At 38.4% G+C, this 25,212-nt stretch overlaps 1 protein-coding gene across 50 annotated transcripts in view; it reads right to left on the bottom strand.

Moving 5' to 3' along the window:
- ABI3BP (ABI family member 3 binding protein) overlaps window positions 1–25,212 on the bottom strand; it is a 235,006-nt gene that overhangs the window by 29,477 nt on the left and 180,317 nt on the right. For all 50 annotated transcript variants that reach the window (XM_026492204.4, XM_044381625.3, XM_026492194.4 and 47 more), the window contains 6 exons: window positions 21,164–21,229; window positions 19,158–19,232; window positions 12,411–12,488; window positions 10,622–10,726; window positions 9,185–9,313; window positions 8,478–8,546 (listed from right to left, as the gene is read on the bottom strand). In XM_026492204.4, the coding sequence (XP_026347989.1) occupies window positions 8,478–8,546; window positions 9,185–9,313; window positions 10,622–10,726; window positions 12,411–12,488; window positions 19,158–19,232; window positions 21,164–21,229 (522 nt within the window). The remainder of the gene's footprint in view (window positions 1–8,477; window positions 8,547–9,184; window positions 9,314–10,621; window positions 10,727–12,410; window positions 12,489–19,157; window positions 19,233–21,163; window positions 21,230–25,212) is intronic.

Raw genomic sequence — 25,212 nt, 5'->3', positions numbered from 1 at the left:
TCAGAAGGGGGAATGAAGCATGAGAGACTATGGACTCTGAGAAACAAACTGAGGGCTTCAGAGGGGAGGGGGATGGGGGAATGGGATAGACTGGTGATGGGTAGTAAGGAGGGCACGTATTGCATGGTGCACTGGGTGTTATATGCAACTAAGGAATCATCAAACTTTACATCAAAAACCAGGGATGTACTGTATGGTGACTAACATAATATGATAAAAAAATATTATAAAAAAAGTTAAAATAATTAAAAAAAATTTCAAAATCTGATAAATCTCTAAACCCACAGATACAAAAAGCTCAAAGAAACCTAAGCAAAATAAACATGAGGAAACTACACCAATATAATTAAGTTTCTCAAAACCAATGATAAGGAGAAAACCTTTTAAAGGAGGCAGAAAAGGAAAGACGCATCGTATATAGAACAGCACAGGTAAGGACTATGGCAGATCTCTCATTGTAAAGAATGTGAGTGAGAAGGTAGTGGAGCAACATCTTTAAATCCTGGGGGGAACAAAACCCTTATCATCTAGGATTTTATAACTAGTGAAAAAATTTTTTTAAGTGAAATACCTTTTAGACATACAAAAGCTGACAGAATTCGGAACTAGCAGACCCACACTACAAGAACGGTTAAAGGACGTTCAGGCAGAAGGAGAATGATGTCAGATGGAAATATGGATCCACACAAAGGGACAAAGAGTGCTGAAAATAGTAACTATATAGGTAAATATGCACAGCATTTTATTATTAATTCCTTCTAAAAGATAATTTACTATTTAAACATAAAAAGTAACAATTTAGTGTGATGTATTAACACGTAAAAGTAAAATGTATAACAACGATAGGCCAGGAGAAGAGAAAACTTGCTGTACTAACATAAGCATAACTAACATAAGAACAGAAGGTTCTTGCACTATTTGTGAAGTTGCAGAGTATCACTGGAAGGTAGATAAAGTTAAGATAAGGTAGGTAAGTTAAAGATGCATACTATAAACCCCAAAGCAACCACTAGAATAACAAAATAAAGAGTTACAGTTAGTAAGACAACTAAAGAGAGAAAAAAGAATCATAATAATACTCAGTCTCCAGAAATAAATCCACACCTACATTTCAATTAGTCTATGACAAAGGAGGCGAGAATACACAATAGGGAAGACAGTCTCTTCAATAAATGGTGCTGGGCAAACTAGACAGCTACTTGCAAAAGAATGAAACTAGACCACTTGCTTACACCATACACAAAAATAAACTCAAAGTGGATTAAAGACCTAAATGTGAGATCTGAAACCATAAAAACCGTAAAACTCCTAGAAGAAAACAGGCAATAATTTCTTTGACATCAGCCTTAGCAACATTTTTCTAGACATGTCTCCTCAGACAAGTTAAACAAAAACAAAAACAATCAGGACTACATCAAAGTAAAAACCTTTTGCACAAAGAAATTATCAACAAAACAAAAAGGCAACCTACTGAAATGGGAGAAGATACTTGCAAATGGTATATCTGATAAGGGTTTAATATCCAAAATATATAAAGACTTTATACAACTCGACATCAAAACCCACAAATACTCCAATTAAAAAATGGACACAAGAGGGGCACCTGGGTGGCTCAGTCATTAAGCGTCTGCCTTTGGCTCAGGTCATGATCCCAGGGTCCTGGGATGGAGCCTCGCATTGGGCTCCCTGCCTGGAGGGAAGCCTGCTTCTCCCTCTCCCACTCCCCCTGCTGGTGTTCCCTCTCTCACTGTGTCTCTCTCTGTCCAATAAAAAAATAAAATCTTAAAAAAAAAAAAAATGGAGACAAGACCTGAATGGACATTTTTCCAAGGGAAGTCATTGAAATGGCCAACAGACACATGAAAAGATACTCAGCAACGCTAATCATCAGGGAAATGCAAATCTAACCTACAGTTAGCTATCACCTTACACCTGTCAGAATAGCTAGAGTCAAAAAAACAAGAAATAAGTGTTGTAGAGAATGTGGAGAAAACCCTTGTGCCCTACTGGTAGGAATGTAAATTTGTGAGCTGCTGTGGAAAACAGTATGGAGTTTCCTCAAAAAATTAAAAACAGAAATACTGTATGATCCAGTAATTCCACTACTATGTATTTATCCAAGGAAAATGAAAGCACTAATTTGAAAAGATATAGGCAACCCTATGTTTATTGCTGCATTATTTACAATAGCTAAGATATGGAGACGACCCAAGTGCCCACTGATAAATGAATGGATAAAGAAAAATGGTACATATATACAATGGAATATTCCTCAGCCATAAAAAAGAATGAGATCTTGCCATTTGCAACAACATAGATAGACCTAGAGAGTATTATGCTAAGTGAAGTAAGTCAGACTGAGAAAGACAAGTACTGTATGATTTCACTTATATATAGAATCTAAAAAAACAAAACAAAACAACCCCACACAAATGAACAAACCAACAAAAAGCAGAAACAAATCCATAAATACAGAAAACAAACTGATGGTTGTCAAAGGGGAGGTGGTGGGAGGATGGGCAAAATGGATGAAGGGGAGTGGGAAATACATGCCTCCTGTTAGGGAATGAATACAACATGGGGATAAAAGGTCCAGCATAGGGAATATAGTCAATGGCATTGTAATAATGTTGTATGGTGACAGATGGTAACTACATTTGTAGTGAACATAACATAATGTATAGAAAAGTTGAATCACTATGTTGGCACACCTGAAACTAATGTAAGACTGTGTGTCAACTATACTTCAACTAGAAAAAAAAAAATCTAAAGGCAGCCTGGAAAAGAGGGAAAAGGGAACAAAGCATAGAGGGGACAAATAGAAAACAAATAGCAAGATGAGATAGATTTAAACCTAATTATATCATTGGTCATGTTAAATATAAGGTTCTAAACACCTAAAATAAAGTGAAGAGATTATTAGATAGGATAACAAAGCAAGAACTATATGATGCCTATGAGAAGTACACTTTAAATATACAGAGACTAACAGATTAAAACTAAAAGGATGAAAAGAAGAGATACATGGTAACACTTATCAAAAGAAAGCTTGAGTGGATATCTAATATCAACAAATTAGATTTCAGAGCAAATAGTATGACCATAAACAGAAAAGATAATTTTATAATGAAAAAGGATCAATTCATCAGTTTATTAGAATCCTAAGCAATTTAAGTCTATATCTAAGTACAGACCTTTAATATACATATAGCAAAAGCTGACAGAAATGTAAGTAGGAATAAATCCACAATTATAGCCAGAGATTTCAATTTCTTCTGTCTTTAATTGATAGAACAGGTAGACAGAAAAAATCACTGAATATATAAAAGAATTGCACAGGGGCGCCTGGGTGGCTCAGTCGTTAAGCGTCTGCCTTCAGCTCAGGGCGTGATCCTGGCGTTATGGGATCGAGCCCCACATCAGGCTCCTTCGCTGTGAGCCTGCTTCTTCCTCTCCCACTCCCCCTGCTTGTGTTCCCTCTCTCGCTGGCTCTCCCTCTCTCTGCCAAATAAATAAATAAAATCTTTAAAAAAAATAAAATAAAATAAAAGAATTGCACAATACAACCAACCAATTTGACCTAATTGACATTTATAGAACACTTGTTATGTAAATTGTTTCCCTAAAATTCTTGTGTTGAGGCCCTAACTCCCAATGCGACTTTATTTGGAGTTAGGGTCTTTATAGTTGTAAATGAGGTTAAATGAGGTCGTAAGGGTGGGATTCTAATCCACGGTGACTGGTGTCCTTAATAAGAGGAAGAGACACCAAGGATGTGTGCACCCGCAGGAAAGGCCATATGAGGACAGAGTGAGAAGGTGGCCATCTGCAATCCAAGGAAAGAGGCCACAAAAGAACTGAAATCTGATGATAGCTTGATTTCAGACTTCTGACTTCCAGAACCATGAGAAAATAAATTTCTGTTGTTTAAACCACCACGTTTATGGCATTTTGTTATGGCAGCCCTAGCAAACAAACACAACATTCCTCTTACGAATAGAATATTAAGAAAGAAAGAAAGAAAGAAAGAAAGAAAGAAAGAAAGAAAGAAAGAAAGAAAGAAAGAAAGAAAGAAAGAAAGAAAGAAAGAAAGAAAGAAAGAAAGAAAGAAAATCTTGCCATTTGCAATGACGTGGATGGAACCAGAGGATATTAGGCTAAGAAATAAGTCAATCAAAGAAAGACAATTATCATATGATCTCACTCATATATGGAATTTAAGAAACAAAACAGGATCATAGGGGAAGAGAGGAAAAAATGAAACAAGATGAAACCAGAGAGGGAGACAAACCATAAAAGACTTTTTTTTTTAATGTTTTTTTTTTTATTATATTATGTTAGTCACCATACAGTACATCCCCGGTTTCCAATGTAAAGTTCAATGATTCATTAGTTGCGTATAACACCCAGTGCACCATGCAATATGTGCCCTCCTTACTACCCATCACTGGTCTTAGGAAACAAACTGAAGGTTGCTGGAGGGGAGGAGGGTGGAGGGATGGGGTAACAGGGTGACAGACATTGGGGAGGGTATGTGTTGTAATGAGCACTGGGTATTATATAAGATTGATGAATCACAGACCTGTACCCCTGAAACAAATAATACATTTATGTTAATTGATATTTAAAAAAATAGCAGAATACACATTCTTTTCAAGTACACACAGAACATACACTAAGATAGACCATATTCTGGGCCATAAAAAAATCTCAAGTTTAAAAGGATTTAAGTATCTGACAGAGTATGTAATAACAATGGAGTTATATTCAAATCAGTAACAGAATAATCTCTAGAAAATCTTAAAATATTTAGAAATTAAATTACATCTAAATAATGAGTCAAAGAACAAATCAAAAGGGAAATTTAAAAGTATTCTGAAATGAGTAAAAATGAATATACAACATATCAAAAATTTTTGGATGCTGCTTAAATAATATCTAGGGAAAAATTTGTAGCAGTAAAAGCCATATTCAAGAAGAGAGGAATCAAATCAATGAGCACATATTTTACCTTAAGGAATTAGAAGAGCAAATTAAACCACATTAAGCAGAAGGAAAAAATAATAAAAATCAGAGTTAAATAGACAAAATCAATGAAATGAAAAGTTGATTTTTTCAGAAGATCAAAAAAATTAATAAACTTACAGCCAGACTGATTAGGCAAAAGAGAAAAATGACACATATTATCATTAACAGGAATGAGAGAGGTGACATTACTACAGATTCTACAGATATTATAATAATAAGAGAATATTAAGAACAACTTTATGTCAATAAATTTGACATCTTGGATGAAATGGACTAATAAATTGAAAGATAAAAATTACCAAAACTCACTAGGGAAGAAAAAATACTCTTCTTCTCTACTAACATTTAGGGAAGAAGCCATACCAATTCTAAACTCTTCCAGGAAACTGAGGAGGAGAGTTCAGCATTATTCTGAGACTAAAACTTGACTTAGACATTATAAAAAAAAAAAGAAAAGAAAACTCCAGACCAATATCCTTCACTCAATATAATTCTAAACAAAATTTTACCAATTTAAATTCAACAACGTATTAAAATGAAAATACCTATGACCTAGTGGAATTTGTCTCTGGAATGAAAAGCTAAAAACTGAAAAACAATTCATTATATTAACAAACTAATAAAAACATAATCATCTTCATAAAGGCAGAAAAATCATTAGACATAATCTAGCACTCATTTCTGATAACGGTTACAACTAAAGTAGACATAGAAGGGAATTTTCTCAACCCAATAAAGGGCATCTATGAAAAACCTACAAGGTAACATCATACTTAATACATTCAGGTGAGATCTGAATGTTTTTCCCATAAGATCAGGAATAAGAAAAGGAGATCCATCCTCACTGTATCTATTCAATATTTTACTGGAGGTTCCTGCTAGTACAATAAGGCAAGAAAAAAGGCACCCAAATTACAAAGAAAGAAGTAAAACTTTACTCTCAGATGGCATGATTCTGTATGTAAAAAATCCAATGGATCTACATAAAAGTTACTGAATTTTGCAAGGTTGAAGGACATAAGTACAAAATTTTTTCTATATATTGGCAATGAATAATTGGAAATTGAGATAAAAAATACTATTTTTATGGTTTTCTGTACACTGAAAACTAAAAAACCTTGGTGAGAGAAACTGAAGACCCAAATAAATGGTAAAATATACCACTGTTCATAGGTAGGAAGACTTAACTTGTATAGCTGTCAGTTTTTCCCAATTGACCTATAGATTCAATACAATTCTAATAAAAGTATAACCAGGCTATTTTTTAGACATTGATAAGCTGATTCTAAAATTCAGATGTAGATACAGAGGACCCAGAATCATCAATATAATACCAATAACACAGTAACAGGTGGTATTGATGTAAAGGCATAAATAGATCAATGGAACAGAGAGCTAAAACAGGTCCACACGTATATATGGACAATTCATTTTTTACAAAGGTACAAATGAAATTTAGTGGAAAGAATAGTTTTTTCAACAAATGATGCTGGAAAAATTTTACATCCATAGGGAAACTGATTTTTTTCATACTTTGTATCATATACAAAATTTGACACAATGTGGATCATAGACCTAAATATAAAAGTAGAAAACTTCTAGAAGGAAACAGCAGAGAAACTTCTAGAAGGAAATGGAAAAGGTCTCTATGACCTCTGAATGGTCAATGATTTCTTAAATACAATATCAAAATAGTGTATATAAAAAATCAAATTAATAAACTGAGATTTATTAAAATTAAAAAACAGAAGACACACACTGGGAGAAGATATTTATTAAAGCATATACCTGAATAAGGTCTTCTACCAAAAAATACAAAGAATCTCAGGTAGCCTGGGTGGCTCAGTCAGTTAAGCATCCTAGTCTTGATTTCCACTCAGGTCATGATCTTGGGGTCCAGGGATCAAGCTCTGCATGGGGCTCTGCATGCAGTGGGGAGTCTGCTTGAGGATTCTTTCCTTCTCCCTCTGCCCCTCCCCCTGCTCATGTGCACGCTGTCTCTCTCTTTAAAATCAATCAACCAACCACCCAACCAACCAACCTTTAAGGATTCTCAAACTCAACAGTAAGAAAACAAGCAATACCATAAAAAAATGGACAAAAAATTTGGACACACCAAAACAGGTGTCTGATAAGGATGCGAATAGATGCTCAGCATCCTTAGTCATTAGAGATATGCAAAGAAAAATCACAATCCGATTCTACTACACACCTATTACAACGATTAAAACGGAAAATACTGACCATACTAAGTGTCAGCAAAGATGTGGAGGAACTAGAACTCTCAGTCACTGCTGACTGAAAGGCTGACTGAAAGTACAACTACTGTGGAAAACAGTTTGTAGTTTCTTAAAATGTTAAATATACACTCATATGATCTAGCCACTGCTCTTGTATTTGTCCAAAGGGATTTGTCCAAAAGGAATGAAGGCATATGTCTATATAAACACTTGTACATGAATGGTCATAGCAGCTTCATTGGTAATGTAAAAAAAAAATTAGAAAAAACCCAAATGTCATAAATAGGTTTAATAATTATATATCCATATACTAGAATACCAGTCAGCAATAAAAGAAGTGAACTATTGATACATGTTGTAACATGAATGAGTCTTAAAATAATTATGCTGAGTGAAAGAAACCAGACCAAAAAAAGTTCATACTATATCTTTTCATGTGCATAAAAATCCACAAAATGCATAGATATTTATAGTAAAGCAGATCTGTGGTTATCTAGGAACTAGAGATTTGGTGGGAGGAGTGGGATGGAGGGATTGTAAAAGTACACGATGACACTTTTGGAGGTGGGGTATGTATTTATTATCCTGATGTGATTGTGATGTGGTTCATGTGTGATTGTGATTGTGATGGGTTCATGGGTGTGTACATATGTCAAGATTTATCAAATTCTACACTTTAGAAAAAAAAATATTACGAAAAGGAAATACTGGACTCTGTATCATAGCTCTCTCACTGTGTGGATTTGACACTGTTCAGAAATATTCTCTATACCCATGGAAGGAGCACACTTCCCCTATCTTTATCTGAGGTCAGCTATGTCTTTCTTTGGCCAATGGATATTGGCAGGTACAAAACAAGGAAGAGCTTGTTGTGTTTTTGAACTCCCCACTCTTGACTTTGTATTGTCATTAAAATGGCTCGTCCTAAGTCACTGTTGGTCCTTCATCCTGAGCACCAGAATGAAAAACCATGGAGCGCAGCTGAGCCCAAGCCACAGGAGGCCCAGCTGTACCTGCTGCCAGAAGCAGAACCACCCAGTCAAGCACAACCTAGATCAGCTGACCCTCAGGTGACTTGGAAACACATGAGAAATAAATCCTTATTAGACTATGCTACTTAGATTTCGCAGTTATTACTGCAGTTATTAATTGGTATTTCCACCAAAGACAGCCTTGCTAAAATTGAGATTTGGAGCCAATCATACATACCTTTGAATCTGGGCTTCCCAAGAGGATCAGTTTCTCTTGTTGGAATTGAGCTAAAGTCAGTTATATTACCTGAGAATAGAAGATAATAAATTATTTTAGCAAAATATAAAAAACCTTCTCAATAAAATGAAAAAGTATTAAAAACTATAAATACTTGATATGCCTCCTGGTCAGTTGCTTATTCTGTTATTATAATTATACATACTAGCCACAATAAAAGGCCTTTAATTGTGTCCTGCTGCAGGTGTTCTGAGTATACTAAATAATGATTTAAAGATTAAAGCAGGCAATACTCATTAATAAATTAATATACGTATGACTTATTTTTTAATTAGGTTCCACACCCAACGGGGGGTTTGAACTCATGACCCTGAGATCAAGAGTGGCATGCTCTCCAGCCAGGCACCCCAAGATATGTATGACTAATAATGACATCTGATTTAGTGAGAAGCACTGAGTAATCTAGATCTTTTCAGGAAGACTTCTCTAAAAATCTTGGGTACTTTCTTCTCTGTCTATGAAGGGAAGGACCATATTCTATCTCAAAGCTTTAAATATGAGTATAATTTCAAAATGTAAAAAGACTCCTATTAATCCTAAAATTGAATAAAACAGATAATCCAGAACTGATACTCTTTCCCCCCTAACTTGAAATCTTTTGGTACTTCATGGCTAAGCATGCAGTGTGAAGTGACTGACATACTAACCAAGATCTTCTCCTGAGGCAGGAGCTGTTGGATGCTTTTCATCGGTCTCTGTTCTCTCTGAAGGGGCTTCAGTAGGCCTGAGTGTGGCCCTTGGGGGTGGAGAAGTTACTCGGCCCGATGAAATGATTCCTGTAACGTAGAGCCAAAGTAGTCAGGCTTTATAGGAGCTCTGCCAAGTTCCCCTTTTATTTATTCCATAAATATTTATTCAGCACTTACACTATATGCCAGGCTTGGAGAGAAAACAAAACCTGTGTCTTTGATCGAAATAGATGTGTGAGCCAAATATATTGAAGCATTACAGAAATTGTGAAAGAACTGGATAAGGTCACAGAGAAAGTAAGAAAGAGTAGTAATGTCTATGGAGAAAGATGAAGGGTGGGTGAGGGGAGGGTAGGAACGTCTTCACAGAGGTTGTGCCAATAAAGAAGTGAAATAATCAGCAGGTAGGTATGACAGCCATATTCTGGGCAGAGGTTGTAGGAAGAACCAAGCCAGGGAAGCATGAAACTACTTGGTGCATTTAACTTGACTGTGTGAGAGCCAAGAGTACTTTGAGGTGCCGTGAAAGCTGACTGTGGAAGGACAGGAAAGGCCTGATCATGAAGGGCCTTCCATACTGTCGATTTGGACATTGTTTTTAGGTGACAAGATTTTCACTAGGAAGTCATAAGACGAGATGAGAAGGGGATGAATGGTCGGGGTGCGAGCCTGGTGGCCAAGAGGGAAGTCAAGAGCCGAAAGCAGGGGTAGCAGGCGAAGGCAGAGCCAGTGAACCACGTATGAAGTGGCGGGATTAGATGGAAGGCGTTTTACAGGAAAGCTATCAAGGAGGTGCAATGGCTTGACCTGGAGAGTAACTGGCAGGCATGGATCATGGCTGGAGAAGAAGGAAAAAGATGCTTAATGTAGTATCTGTTCTGTTGACTTCTACAATATATTCCTGCCCTGTCGCACAGCCTGGAGCGGCTAATGTTCTAGCCCTCAGGCTCTCCCGCAGTACCCCAATACTGGGGCCAGCATGACGGCTGGTGAACAGGGGAGCTCTCAATGAGATGTCAGGATTTCATTTCAGGACATCATGATAAAGAGACAACAGGACATCACATTTTCCATTACCCCTGGCAGGCTGGCAACGCACAGTGCCTCATCCAAAATAAGGCACTTGTCGAAAGGCCTGAGGGAGCTTCTGTGTCACAACATTTAAAAAGCGAACTGGCCTAGATGCACAGGGATGGCTTCTGGGACCTCACCCCCCCGGAATCAGGATAGAAGCCCAGCGTCCAGTGGGCTCACGGTGTCCAGTTCTGGGGGCCAACACAAGCACACGTCCCATGCACCAAGGACTTGTCTATCGCCTGCTAGCACACCAAGAAGGGCTTGTGGTTGTCTAGGCAAGTGAACACCACGGAGGGAGAAGGCACATGGCCGACATACCTGCACTTCCTGGCTTGCCAGTGACATTATTCGGTGGTAAAGGTTTTCTTCGTGGCGGCACAGGTCTAGGAGGCAAGGGTGGGCGGCGAGTGCCTGGGACTGCGCCTATGAGATTATATTACAGATAAAGCTGCCATAAGGATTCATTCCGTAAACATGTCAGGTTTTAAAAAATATAACATTTGATAAGTAGCAATTGGAAGACAGGGGACAGATTCTGTAGAAAAGTGTCTATGAGTAATACATTCTGATATTCCTCTAAATTAATGTTGGTAATATACCCACGAATAATGAAGCCCATTAACATATGGGAAAATATCCTCTAATTATAGGTCCATCTGCTTTTTGAAACTGTACATAGACTTTAACATCTTTAGTTTCTCATATAGGCTCAGCAGTATTTCTAAATTTCATTGTCCCCCATTGCCTTTCATTTTCAGACTACAATTTCTTATGTCATTTTAGCTTTAAATTGTTAAAGGATATAATTTCTCCTTTGGTGGATGCTCTACCCCACCACCTCAATCTATTATACGATTGTAACTGAACAAACGCTTTCAGAACTTTTCAAAATATTACAACGAAGCAGCCTTGATGGCAGAAGCAGATGTGCCTGTGAAGAGCAGGGTCAGTACGAACAGTTGTGCACTGCACAAGGGCCCTTGGCGAGGGCTATGTGAATGGGAAGTGAAGCTTAACACGCACTCTGCTCACCCATCTGTGAGCCCTGGTGCCAGCCTGCCAGCCTAGAGGAAGGGCACAATTTACTAAAGAGTCTGTCTAAAGGGCAGAGGGAAGAGATACCTTTATACACTATGCACAAATTATCTTCTCATACTTTGCACAAAGGCTGGCAAGGCTAGAGATGCCTAGAGCAATCCACCTTAACCCAAATTCTAAGTCTTGTGTTATGGCTTAAAAATTCACCTCTTTCTTTGCATAATATGTTGGTTAAAAAGCTTCGAGTAGAAGCCAACAACCTAGGAAAATGCCCTGTGACAAGTACTTCTTGGCAGGCTGGCGAATGTGCACTCGGACACGTGCAGGGCGGGGAGTGTGGTAGCAGAATACGGGTCTGTAGCCCAGGCGTTAAGACACCAGAGTAGGTTGCATAGCAACCTTTTGAATGGTTCTTGCTCAACACAAACCTTTCCAAGTCACCAGCTTCGTAATTTTGGCCTATTATATAGAGTACAGTCTTAAACTAGGCACATAAATCCTATCAGGCAAAAGGATATTATAGTAAATTACACAAGAACAGAATTGCAACATGAACACTAGAACCCACAGTGACTCTTCAGCATTTGTCCATTGTGATCCCTCAGAACATTGTACAAAGCGATTCTTGAATTAGTACCCATTACTGGTTCTTATAAATATTTCATGTGTGCACAGAGCACTATTCATTCCCCCAAAGATAATATCTTATTTTTAAATTTTTTTTGGAGGGGGGAAGAGATTGAGAGGGAGCATGCACAGGGTGAGGGAGGGGCGGAGGGAGAGAGACTCTTCCGTAGACTCCACACCTGACACCGGACGCGGGCCCCATCTCACGACCCTGAGATTGCGACCTGAGCTGAAATCAAGAATTGGATGCTTAACCAACTGAGCCACCCAGGCGCCCCAAAGATAGTATTTTAGGATGTTTCTCTAGCAGCACCATGCCCTGTTGCCATGGTTCTTTGAGAGCTGTGAGGATGACGCTGTTTTGGCTACAACATGTGACACTGCAGTTACCCCCAAGGAGCACAGTAGAGCAAAGGAAGGGAGCCAGTATCTTAGTTCTTACCTGGTCTTTTTGTGGAGTGGGTAGAGTCCACTGACACATTTTTACCAGCACCTGATGGCTTTGGTGCTTGCTTGACCCCTGTGAGCAGACATAATGGAAGGGAGTAAATAGACAGCAAAAATGTGCTGAATGGTTTTTTCACAGAAACTTGGTAATCAGTGATAATGTGCATTCAATGCGAAACGGTGGCACTGGTGTTTTCGTGCCGCACATTATCTGCATATAGAAAATATTCAAAGCCCCGTATTCAGTAGCTGTAATAGTTTTTCTGAAGAGTTAGTATTTGATTATGGATCATGGTTTTAATTTTCCATGATGCCCACACTGTACTGCCTTCCTGGGTGGTATGGTCTCACCAGGCAGACTTCACATTCAGTGACTGGCCATTTTTTGCCAATATTCATGAGCACATTCTGTGGTTTAAAAAAAGTTTTCCTCCAACCCTCCAATACCCCCTTAAAACCTCTTAAAAATCCAATGTGTTTGGATTTACACTTGGTAAGTTGACTTAAAAAAATATTCCTGGAGAAGCCTTGGCTATCACGCTGGTTAGGCCACAAACCGCATCTGTGCCTTTGAGACTTGTAAATTAGTCCTGGGCGGGCACAGAGCTCCAAATTGCTGTTTGGAAGAAATTGATCTGAAAATTGTTTTGTATGATATTTTATCTCCTAAGTCTCTCAAATATAATCTGGTGGTTATTACTCATTCACCTAAATAGTCATGCTTGGAGCTTGAATATCTGTCCTAAGGAGAGGGGGAGCCAAATTAGGTTTTGTCTTATTTTTTGAATGATTGTGCTTTTACATTATCAAATAATCTTCCCCAATGTCTGACAGTCATCATGAAGAACAGAAACAGACATTATCCATACAGACAAGAATCTTCATTGAGGATCTGACTATAATTCACATACTTAAAAAATAAGAACATTTAATATACTAGTCTATACATTAACAATGACAACCAAAATCAACACCTTGTTTTGAGTATTCACTGTGTTCTAGGGACTATGTAGTGACATTACACACTCAATCTCATTTAATATGCAGGCAGATATATTAAAATAATATAGATTAAAATATAGGAGAAGCTTTGCTTGCCAAAAATCAGATATTAGTGCATTAAGTGATGAAATTAAATTATTATAAATCAACATTTTAATTAACATATAGCATTACAATTATTAACATAATTATTAATACTATAATAATTATAATTAACATGCATATAGAAACCCCAGTATTGCAATCCCATATTCTCTGCTGCTTGGTTAAGAGAGGATATATAAAATCATGGAGAATGTTTGTATGGAGCCATGAATTAAATGTTGCTTATTTGTAGTAGGAAGAATGTGTTTTTGGGGTCAAAGACTATTTTGTGGCTAATGCCACAGGCATGGTGAAAACAAATGGCTCATTAGTTTTCTTCCTGTGCCCACTCTCAGTGTAATGTGGTCAGAGAAAGGACTCATTTGGGTGTTTTGGTTGGAAAAGGACTCATTTGTTCATGGCACAGAGGAATGGAAAGTACTTCCATTTGTGTCACTGGGGTAACCTGGCTTGGTGAGCCTGATTTACCACTACTCTTTGAGAGTAAAAAATGTACTGTGTATTCTAGAAGGCTAGTAGACTGTGTGTGCCTTTAGTGATTCTTCGCAGCATTTTCCCAAATCTTTCTAACTGAAAAACAGAAACAAAGCATTTTGGCTCAAAGCACCTTTCACATTCATTGCCTTATTTGATCCGTACAACCCTTCTGTGTGGGAGACAGCATCCAGGTCCCAGAGATGAAGAAACCCAAGGCAAGAGAAGATTAGGCAACTCAAAGCTAGGAAGTGTTGGGACTCGACCGACATGTGCCCAGCTTAAAGCCTAGCTCTTAGCCACTAAGTGGCGCAGCACAGCGTACTGTCTTCCTCTTGTCAGCGTCTTGCTTCCATTATTCCTCACAAAGACGCTAAGTGACTTTAGCTTTAGAGTCCTATCTTCTGCCGTTTGGGTGATTTGAGGCATCACCACTGTGTGAGGTCTGAATGGCCCTGGCTGGCAAGCAAAGGTCATCCAACCATGCCACTAGTGTGTGGGACTCAGAGAATTCAGATCCTGACAGTGGACAAATCCTCCAGCCACAGGGGCTAGTGAATTGGAGATACAGGAGAGAATCCAAAATTCTGCAAGACGACTTTATGAGTAAGACCAAAGATACAATTTCCCTGGCTTCATTTCTAATTCAGAGAAAAATCAACAGAAACCAGCTCTTGTGTCACTTTCTGTGTAGGTAGAGAAAGAAGCATCTTACTCTTATGATCCTTCAAGGTAAGTACCCAAATCAATCAGCGGCGAACCTGGACTGTCTTCAGCCTTCCGAAACAGATAAAAGTTGGCAGGGTAGAAAAATGTTGGTAAGAGCCCTGCCAATGGCAGCCATGGGGCTCAGGGAAAGGGCACTGAACTGGGGATAGGGGGAAGAACTCTGGTTCTGGCCATGCCTACACCTTGCTGTGGTTTGCATGTCAGCCAGGCAGCAACGTGAGCACCAGAGCCCAGACACCAGTGAACTTCTTTTGCTCTGAATCAGAGAGCAAGTGAAGGCCAGAGGTAGCAGAGAGGCAACGGGAAGGCAAAGGAAGAAGCCAGGAAGAGAGATACTATGGAGAAAGAATTCTCAGGAATTGGCACTTAATCAGCCAGTCTGGCCCAGGCTGTGACCTGAATTCTTTTTCCCTCAGGCAGGATTAATCAACATATTTTCGAAAGGGCAGAGTTGGCTCTGGAGGCACCAAGTGGAGTTTTAGCATGAGCCCCCAACTGCCATATGGGAGTTCTCCAAAAATCTCTGGATTTACATAATTTACCCCTTACCAATGATTGTCAAAAATGAAGTAATCATTTGAGTATTTTTAACCACGGTAACAAAAATGTCGCAAACAAACACAGTAAACTGAAAATCCATTTCCAGATGTATCAGACACTATTCTCTGTGACCAAAAAGGGGTGGTATTTATGCATGATCAGTCTCTGTGCCTTTGTCTCCAAATCTTAGCACCTTGCTAAAAAGCCAGGAGTGATGAGCCAGCAGACTGGAAGATTTAGCCACAGCCCAGAAAAACACATTGCTCATCTCGGAGGAGTCTGGAGGTTTCTGGTTGTCAAGCACACTCTGTGGGGGCAGTCAAGTGTGGATTCCTCATTAGGAGGCAGAGAGAGGAGTCTCAGGTTCAAGTATTTAACATATCTGCTAAACCACATGTGTCAAGTTGGTTTCCAGACTACATTTTGCCTGAAACATAATGGGCCTTCAATAAATGTTGGTTGGATGAAAGAGTCCCTGTACAGCTCAGCAACTTCCTTCTACAGGGAGAAAGTTGGGAGACTGACCCTTGATAAAAGAAGTTAGCCCACTCTGTGCTGGACAGACAGTAAACATTTTCAGCTTTGTGGACCATACCGTCCCCATCACAACTGTTCCACTCTACCCTTCTATTATGAAAGCAGGCTACGTTTCAACAAAACTTTACTCACGAAAATAGGCAGTGAGCCAGATTTGGCCTGTGGGACTATAGTCTATGTGATCTGGTCCAGGGCATGCTTGTTGCATCTCTGCAGTGTAGACCTGAAGTTGGCTGTAATTTTTAGAACACACCAGTGAAGCTGAAACATATCTCTGGAAAACCTCTAAAAGCAGAGTGCTGGAAAAATGACCTACATATAACCTCAACCTTTGTAGGCTACTTTCGGACTTTGAGGTGGAGGCATATTTATAAATATAGCTAAGAAATGCATATAAAGCTGGGTAAATGTAATGATGTTATGAAATAAGAAACCTAGCTCAAGATGGTTTAAAGAGTCCCAGAGTTTATGGAATCATTGCAAGATTTTTACAGAAGCCTAAATAATCAAAGGTACATAGTTTTGAGGCCTCAGAATCTCTTTTTGAGTCTTCCCAGGGCACAATCTCAAGTGGCCGAAAACCATGAAGAATATGTCCTATAAATCCTAAACACTGCCTGTATCAACTGATTTTTCTTTTTAATGTAAAATACCTGGGCTGAAAATTTCAGCAAGAAGAACTATAGGAAAATGTATGTGAGATGGATGAATAATAAAGATAAATATTCTGGGCAAGATGTCAAAGTTGATTAGGAATCAGTTGACATAGAAATTAAGTCTCATTAAGACTCGATAGAAGCTAGAAGCGAGTGTGGATGAGATAGTGGGACTGGGTGAGAGGAGAAAATAAACAATGGAAATACCTGCATTTCTGGAAATAAGCCAGAACAACACAATGCAGAATCAAAGTAAGGTGGACTCATGTAAGTCAGTGATCTGGAGAGAACAGATTTTTAAGCCATCCTTTTTCTCATGAATTTTTAAAAACCTTATTCCATAAGCAAATAGTCTGAGAGCTATTAAATTTTCCATTCATTATATCCTACATGTCATCTATGATTTCCAATTTTTATACCATTTACTTCCTTTTTTGCTTTATTGCATTGGCTGAATGCTCCACTCCTCTTTTCAGCTAAGTGGTAAAAGTAGGAATCCTGTGCTAAGAGGAGAAAAACATTCAGACTGTCACGGTTAAGTATGATGTTAGTTGCGGGTTTTTCACAGATGTCCTTTATCAGGGTGAGGAGAGTTCCTTCTATTCTTAGTTTTCTGAGAATTTCCATCATGAATGGATTTTGAATTTGTCGAATGTTTGTTTTTTGTATTTACTGAGGTGATGGTATGATTTTTATCCTTTTCTCTGTTAATGTGGTGAATTACACAAATTTGTTTGAATGTTGAACCAATTTTGCATTCCTGAGGCAAATATCATTGGATTGTTAAGTGATACTGTAGCAGCCCTGGAGATGTATCACCCTGACCTCCAACCAAAGCTCACTCAGCTGAGGCTGATTCTGAAGGAGCTGAAAGAGGATGCTGTCTGCTGACTTCATTCCCCACAGACGGGCAGCATTTCCCGAAGGGAAATTCCAACGGACAACAGAACATGTGCAGTGCCTTTGGTTGGGGATAGAAGGAGAACAAGGGAAGCAGAAACTGAGATCAGCTTTGTCTACCTGCGCTCACCAGCCCGTTTCTACTAGCAACCAACTAAATAAAATGAGGAAACTCTGTTAAGAGGATGTCCATCCACAGTTTAGATAGATGAGTTAATACTACAAAGTTGATTTCATCTACACTAAAGGGTCATAGACGTCAGTTTGTGTTACAAGGGACTCTGGAAAAAAATGTGTTTATATTGCAGATAAACTTATAATAATGCTGTTTTTCTTCTGGAATACAATTAGCATGTTCCTAGTGAGAATCAGTACTTGGTTACACTGAAGGGTAATGACTTTCAAGTTTGATCATAGCTACCTGTTCTTTCATTTACTTTGTTGACACAAATGCTTTCTTCTATTTTTACTTTGACAAACTCCAGGGAAATGCTTTGACTATTAACAAGGTGGCTCTGTTCACAGCCAGATTGTTTATGTCAATCTGAGAAACTATGCATTGCCTAATCCCACAGTTGGGAATAATAAAAAGAACAGCTGAGCGCAAACGGATATTGGAATGCCTTCTTGCTTTTCATAAGTCAGGGATTTATAGTAATTGCCTCATTAATTGGTTTGGAGGAAAGTGGATTCCTAGAACTTCATGCACTGTAATAACCTAGTAGAAAAACATTTAAAAACAAATCTAAATGATTTTTAGACCAAATATCTTCAGGTATTATTCATACCTCACTCTCATTAGGGAATCATCATGGATTAAAAATGTATGCATTAAAGAAATTCTAATTCCCATACTTTTTTCATAAGCAAGCACATGAATTGTACTATTTAAAAAAATATTGCAGGGTACCTGGGTGTCTCAGTTGGTTAAGTGTCCAACTCTTGATTTTGGCTCAAGTCATGATCTCAGGGTTGTGAGATCGAGACCCACGTGGGACTCCACAGTGGGCATGGAGCCTGCTTAGGATTCTCTCTCCTTCTGTCCCTCCCCTCTTCTCCCCCTCAAATAAATAAATAAATAAATAAATAAATAAATAAATAAATAAATTTTTAAAAATGAAGTGGAAGGGAAGGGAAGGGAAGGGAAGGGAAGGGAAGGATGCAATCCCATTTTAGGACATTAAGAACGACCATTTATCCACTTAGTGAGTTAGGTGTTTGCACTTTTATCAGATGACTGTCTTAGTTACCTGTATGACTCTTAATCCCACAGATCTGGCTGGATTAGGGCAATGTCATTTAATTCTTGAGTTAAACTGAATGACTTGGAAATGTTACTATGCCTATAGCCAGTATGATCAACTCCTCGCTGCTCTCGCTAGAATACACTGCCAACAAATACGGGTCTTATAAAAAAAATCGTAATGGTACTCGTGAAATTGCCAACTTAAAAACAAAGTGATCATAGTCTTAAAGACTGAGCCTATGTATAGAAAGTGTTTCTGAAATTATTTTGATATTTTCATTCAATAATGCATATTATATATATTTAATCAGGATCTTTTCAAGAATCAAGACTGTGTTAGGGAGCTGATTTAGTAGACTGAGTTTAGAGAAGAAAAATTCTTTTTCAATGTTTTCAGAGACACTACAAATTTTGAATTTGGAATGAGTTACAATTTCCAATTCCAGTTATATCCAGAACTTCCAAAACTGACAAAAAAGAAATTGAAGTGTGAATTCAACCTAAGTATAAATTTTGAATGAAACATTTACAGTTTAGAATTTGTGATCATTACCTGCTCCCATTCCATCCCCTTTGGGCATCCTGCTGGGTTTGAGTCTAGTAGGTCTTGTAGTGGTTTTATTCAGAACTACAATAAAGTGCAAAACAAATAGGTTAGAAATATTCTTGTTAAAACCTTGCAGCCAAGGCAAACAAACGTTCCCAGAGAATTGGAAGTCATTTAACTTGACAACAGAAAAATGATCGCTTACCAAAAACTATGGTTTAGAACATGGAAACCACAATTGTGGTTTACAAAAATCATAGACTTGAATTTGGGAAGAGAGACCTGAGTTTTCACTCTGAGGTGATCACTGGCTTGAAGAATTAACTGGCAAGGGACTCTATATGTCTAAATGGGAAATCGCTCACTTAATTTCCAAGCGCTAGATACATTCCAAAACAGAACTGAAGAGAGATCAGGACTATGTATACCCCCAATGAAAAACCAAAACTTGAAGCATCTTTATGTGCCAAGGTCTTAATTCATAACTCATAAGTTGGTGGGTCTTTTGCAGGGGTTCTCTAGGTACAGGTGTTTCCTTTTAACCTGGTACAAGTCCATTGATGAACATAGAGTAGGATGAAACCATTTTCATTTCTCTCCTGCTCTATGGAGAGCCAGAGCATTACCAACACTTTAAGAGGTCACCTGTCTCATCCTCTGGAAGACTCTTCAAGGAAAAGCACAAATTATATTGTGGTTGAGACAGCAAGCTCTGGAGCCAGACTGCATGCCTTCTAATCTATTTCCTACCTCTTCTCACGCCTTGGCTTCCCCAACTGTACCTCACAAGACACATGGCAAGCCCTCAATGTCAGCCATTGTTGTTACGGTTTCATTATTTTGTAGAAACCTTTAATATAACTAGCCTCACATTAAGCTCTTAACAGCTATTATGGTCCAGAGGGCACGCAGAGATATATTTGTTTATAAAAGATGTCTGTGCCTAATTACCTTTAGGTATTGGAAAATTACTGCCAAAAACCCCCAAAAAACCACACACATGGAATCTCTATAAACCAAAGGAAAAAAATAATTATTTCTTTTCCCCATATGCCTGGAGAGATGTACACAAAGAACATTAATTTATAAGCCAGCTTTATAATTTAGAACTTCAAGAAGACTTAGCATTGCAGCCACAAAAGGGCAGAAAATGTCGGGGTCTTCGGTCCGGCCGGTGCTGAAGCACAGGAGCAGTTTGCATGAACCGAATCCACCGGTCCAAGTTAGCGTTTCCTTAACAAGCTCCAGTGAGGGAGAGCCCAGAACTTCTGGAGAAGGCAATAAATGTAAAGTATTCCAACGCTTATCATTTTCACTGTATATGACCTATAAAATGTATGTGTGTGTGTTTTATTATCTGAAGGAATCAAAGAAAAATGTTCTCCCAGAACCAAGGTCTTTTCTACTAGAAGAGCCCATCTCTTCTCAAACAACGTTTGAGAGCTGGTAGTATCTGAATCGCTAACTCTGCTGCTATTCCCACCATCGCTGTGGAAAACTCAAGGAGTGTGTGGGAGATTTACGCACAAATGCTATTCTAAAATACTTCTCTATCGATAAAGTTCCATGGGAGTCTTTAGATCTGATCATCCTTAAAAACCTTAGTCACGTCTTATTATTACCATGGATTCATCATTACCTCTCCACTTATCCACAAGGATCTGAATTTCTGCACATCCTTCGTTGCCATTTAGAGATAGCTATCCCTCCCTTGGTGTCTGTTGCTGTTTCAATACATTTTATACCTTCTCGGGCATGCTGATTATTTTTTTTTTTTAAGATTTTATTTATTTATTGGACAGAGAGAGACACAGCGAGAGAGGGAACACCAGCAGGGGGAGTGGGAGCCAGACAAGCAGGCTTCCCGCTGAGCAGGGAGCCTGATGAGAGGCTCGATCCCAGGACCCTGAGATCACGACCTGAGCCGAAGACAGATGCGTAACGACTGAGCCACCCAGGCGCCCCACTCAGTGTGCTGATTATTTAGTTCACTGGAAAGAGAAATGACTTACCGGGTCTGATGTGTGTTTTGTCCGGTACTCTGGGCCTCACAGGAGTAGTATACAATCTGTGTGGTGCTGAAACAGAGGAAAGGCTTTGTATTTAACAACCAACATTCCATGAAATGGGGATTTAGCATCCTAGGGACCAGCAACTCATAACTTTGCACGGAAGTAGAAAGGATGCTCTGAAACCTGCAATTATGCATTACAGCATTGCTGCTAAAGGAAAATAAAACAAGTAAACATATTCATGACTGGAAATAAAGGCACACAGAGGTAAGTTATTTGTAATGTGTGTTAAGGATTAGTTTTCATTTAGTCCATGTTTCTCAAGGGCATTTATTTTACCCAACAGTTGTTTAACATGGTAAACATATAAGCCAACTAGCCATCCATCCATCCATCCATCCATCCATCCATCCGTCTGTCCGTCCGTCCATCCATCCACCCACCCACCCACCCATCCACTTCTCTCAATTAGGAAGTCATAGTGGAACATTATTTTGCCAAAGAAGACAGGCAATCTCAAAGATAAAAAAGAAAGTATATATTTTTAGGTAGGTTAAAAGAGTAGGAACATGTGGTCTCTATCAAACTGTCCTAGCTCATGAACCCTGAAATTAATACTCACTTCGTCCTGTCCATTAAAGCTTTAGGAAAGGAAGACAATGACCTCTATTGCTCTGCCTATCAAGAGAGGGCAAGCAAGGAGCAAGAACTGGGACAAGCCCTGGGAGCAACATACCACCTTGTCATTTCCCGCTCCTTTACTCAGGGCCTGGCACGGTGAGGACTCCTAATGAAGACTTGCTAAATAAATTTTAAAAATGAGTGACCACTGTAAGCAGGCAAATTCATGAGAAACTAAGCTGAAATACTTTTGCTTCCTAAGGTTTTAAAGTGTGATTTCATCCTGGAATTCCTCCATCTTTCCCTTCCCTCCTCTCCCCCCCTTCAACATACCACACTGCCTCCTTAACACCAACTCGCCTGGTAATGCTTTAGCTAAGACTGGAAAAAATTTTTCTTGCAAACTATGTAAGTAGATTACATCGTTTTGATGATTTTGTTCACATCTTGAGTGGGTATTTATATAATCATAAATCAGCAATGCCTTGCCTACCAAATTAAAAAAAAATACACCTGCGAAACAGATTATAATGTACGTCATTTATAAGCTTCCAATGTGAAGACTGATGAGCAGAATTTTGCCATACTTCAGGCCAAAACCAGCAGACACATACTGAAATTCTCTGTAGGTTTAGTGTGGGCCTTTCAAAGTATAGCAGCTAGAGAGTGAACAGAGTCACTGTTGTTATAAAAAATTAATTCTCATTACACCCTCAAATGGTGTAATGATGATTCGCAAATATTTTTCTTCAAATTCTCTTTGATAGCGGTAGGATTCCCTGTGAATTGAATCTATTCCAGTTTTTCATCTTAATTTCTTCAATGTTAGATTGTTTTAGCTTAAAGAAATACAAGGATCATCGTTCGTATTAGTATCCTTCTAGGACAAATATGAATTTTAAAACTTTAGATAGGAAAGGGATATAAAACAGAGCAGAGAAATAGTCAGGACTACACTCAGTATTTCAAAGCCACAGGATCAGAATTTTTGCTTTATTTTTTCCCCACAACCTTTACTTAAATCTAGACAGAATTTTTCATACAAGCGCTAGAGTACAACTTAAGTTTAGCCTGTAAGTTACTCATACAGTTCATCACTGAATAACACACGGCCTTGAGAAAACTGCTCTAGGGCTTTAATTTTAAACTGAAAGAAAAGAAAGAAAAGGAGCTTTGTGAACATATGTCCACATAGTTTTTAACGACTAATAATTTTAAAAGATGCTTTTGTACCTAGTTTTATAATACTGTCTGAAGATAACATCAAAATGAAACAAACAGGATTATATGAGAACCCCCTGAAGGTCCCCTGTGCTGCCTGGCACAAGGAGACGGTAGGGAAGATGTACATTCCCCTGGGTGGGGCAGGGATAAGGGAGTGTAAATAAATTAAAAAAACAGTGTCCCCAAAGCCTCTCTAGTCAAGTGGATTTCTGTAACAGTTTGAGAAAGACAAAGAAGAGCTTGAATATTTCAGGGTTTCGGTTATGGCGTGCCGCAGGGAATTGTCTCAGTAGACAAAGGAGTAAGGGTGTCACAGAGAAAAGGGGCTGGAAATTCTACTAGCAGGCTCTATGCTGTAGGTTTGAGGCACAGAGTTTCTTTGGAGCGCTTGGGTCCCATCGTGGAGGGTTTAGAGATCAAAAAGCTACACGGGTCATGGGCCATGCCTGGGGAGAGTCCAAAGACCAAGAGGAATCAATTCACCCACCAGCACCTCTCTAAATTGCTGTGTGCTGTCTTATGCCTCTAATGCTTGATGTTAAAAACACAACATAACAAAACAGCCGACAGACTTCCTCTTCCACAGAGCTCAGGCACACGTTCATGAGGGCTTTGTGAGGGTGGTCCTAGTGACGCATAGCGCGCCTTTGTGAAAGTAGACCCTGTTGGTAATGCAGGGCTATTGGGCTGGACCAGATGGTGAATGCGACTCCCATCCTTAAGATGAGTTCTTTCCTAGGGTATTCTTTGTTGCCTCATACCAGTGAATCCCTGGCGAGCTCACTCTAAAGATCCTTGGTCCAAGCCTAAAAAAGTATGAAAGCTAGGGCAGCACAGTTTAGGTTCAAGCTAACGATAGTCAGAAGATAGAGTACATTGTAAAAATATGTTAAGACATTTCATATAATGATATCAGATCCTGGATATACACCACGTCAACCATGAAATTCCTATCTAGTAGAACCATGTTCTAGAAAGAATTTGATAAAAATTCCACATGCACAAGTAACAGTGACACAGTACTGACATTCCCATTAAAGAAAGAGTGAAGCAAGGAAAAACAGGCCTCTAATATTTTATTCTCAATTCTGAAATTTATGAAGCTTTAAAAGCTGAAATCTTTTTTTCGTCTGGCAACACGACCTGAACTGAATAGTCTTTTTTATGCTGCTTAATATGTTTATATATTTTGTTGCAAAAAACAATGTATTTCATTATGAAAATCTAACTATATTCTATTAAGTAAGACATTAATTGCTTCTATTAAGCAAAAACATAAAAAAATAAACATACAAAAATGAGGGTGTGTTATGGATGTAACATGATTGACCATCTGTTGTTAATGGTTGAAGCTGGTCGTGAGGACCGGGGAGGGCTGTCATTATGTTAGTTCCTTCTGTGTGGATTTATAAATAAATAAAAAGTGAATAAATAGAAAAGTAATAAGGTAAATAATAAACATTTAAAACATAATAAGATTGAGAACATTTACAAGAACTAGCCTATGCCATAGTGTTCTAGTCATGTTTATTTAGAATAAGTACTGATCTAATTATGAAATACTTTAAAATTAGATTTTTTATAATTTTTCTTATGATTTCAAATTTCTTATACCAAATTTTCTTCACAAATTATAACTGACAAAAAGTAAAATAAATGTGTCTTCCAACTCCTTAAAAAAACTTTACTTTTGTGTTTTGGGCTTCCTACCATATGAAAGATGTAGAGATGAACAAAAGGAATCATTTAGAACAGAAAGAAAAAAAACCCCACAAAAATACCAGAAATCCACAACTGGTTATAACCTAAGTAGTATAGAAAACTACAAAAAGGATAGACTTCTGAGAACATGAAGATGTGACAGAGCTTTGTGTAGGCAAGTTCATTTCCCAAGAAGCAGGAAGGAAGAAATAAAAGGAAATCTCCCCCAAACTCTCCCTCGACGTTTACATATTAAGCCATCTTTAAAAATTGATTCTTCTCCTCACTAGTTTCCTTCCCCAGGCCACAGTATCAATGTGCTATGGAGTAGAGAAGATGGGACAGAGGGAGGAGGGGGAGAGGGAGGAGAATGGGGAAGTGAAAAAAGCTAATACAGATTCTTATTTATCAAATGTGGAAAATGAGGCAAATGAAGGTTAAACAAACTAAAAAAGCATGGTGGGGGGAGGCTTTCATTCTTAGTTCTCAGCATCACATGGTCA

Source organism: Ursus arctos, unplaced genomic scaffold (assembly GCF_023065955.2).
Source record: "Ursus arctos isolate Adak ecotype North America unplaced genomic scaffold, UrsArc2.0 scaffold_4, whole genome shotgun sequence".
In the NCBI taxonomy this organism is placed as follows: Eukaryota; Metazoa; Chordata; class Mammalia; order Carnivora; family Ursidae; genus Ursus; species Ursus arctos.
The sequence above is the reverse complement of the archived record's forward strand: the minus strand, read 5'-3'. Positions and strand labels throughout refer to the sequence as shown.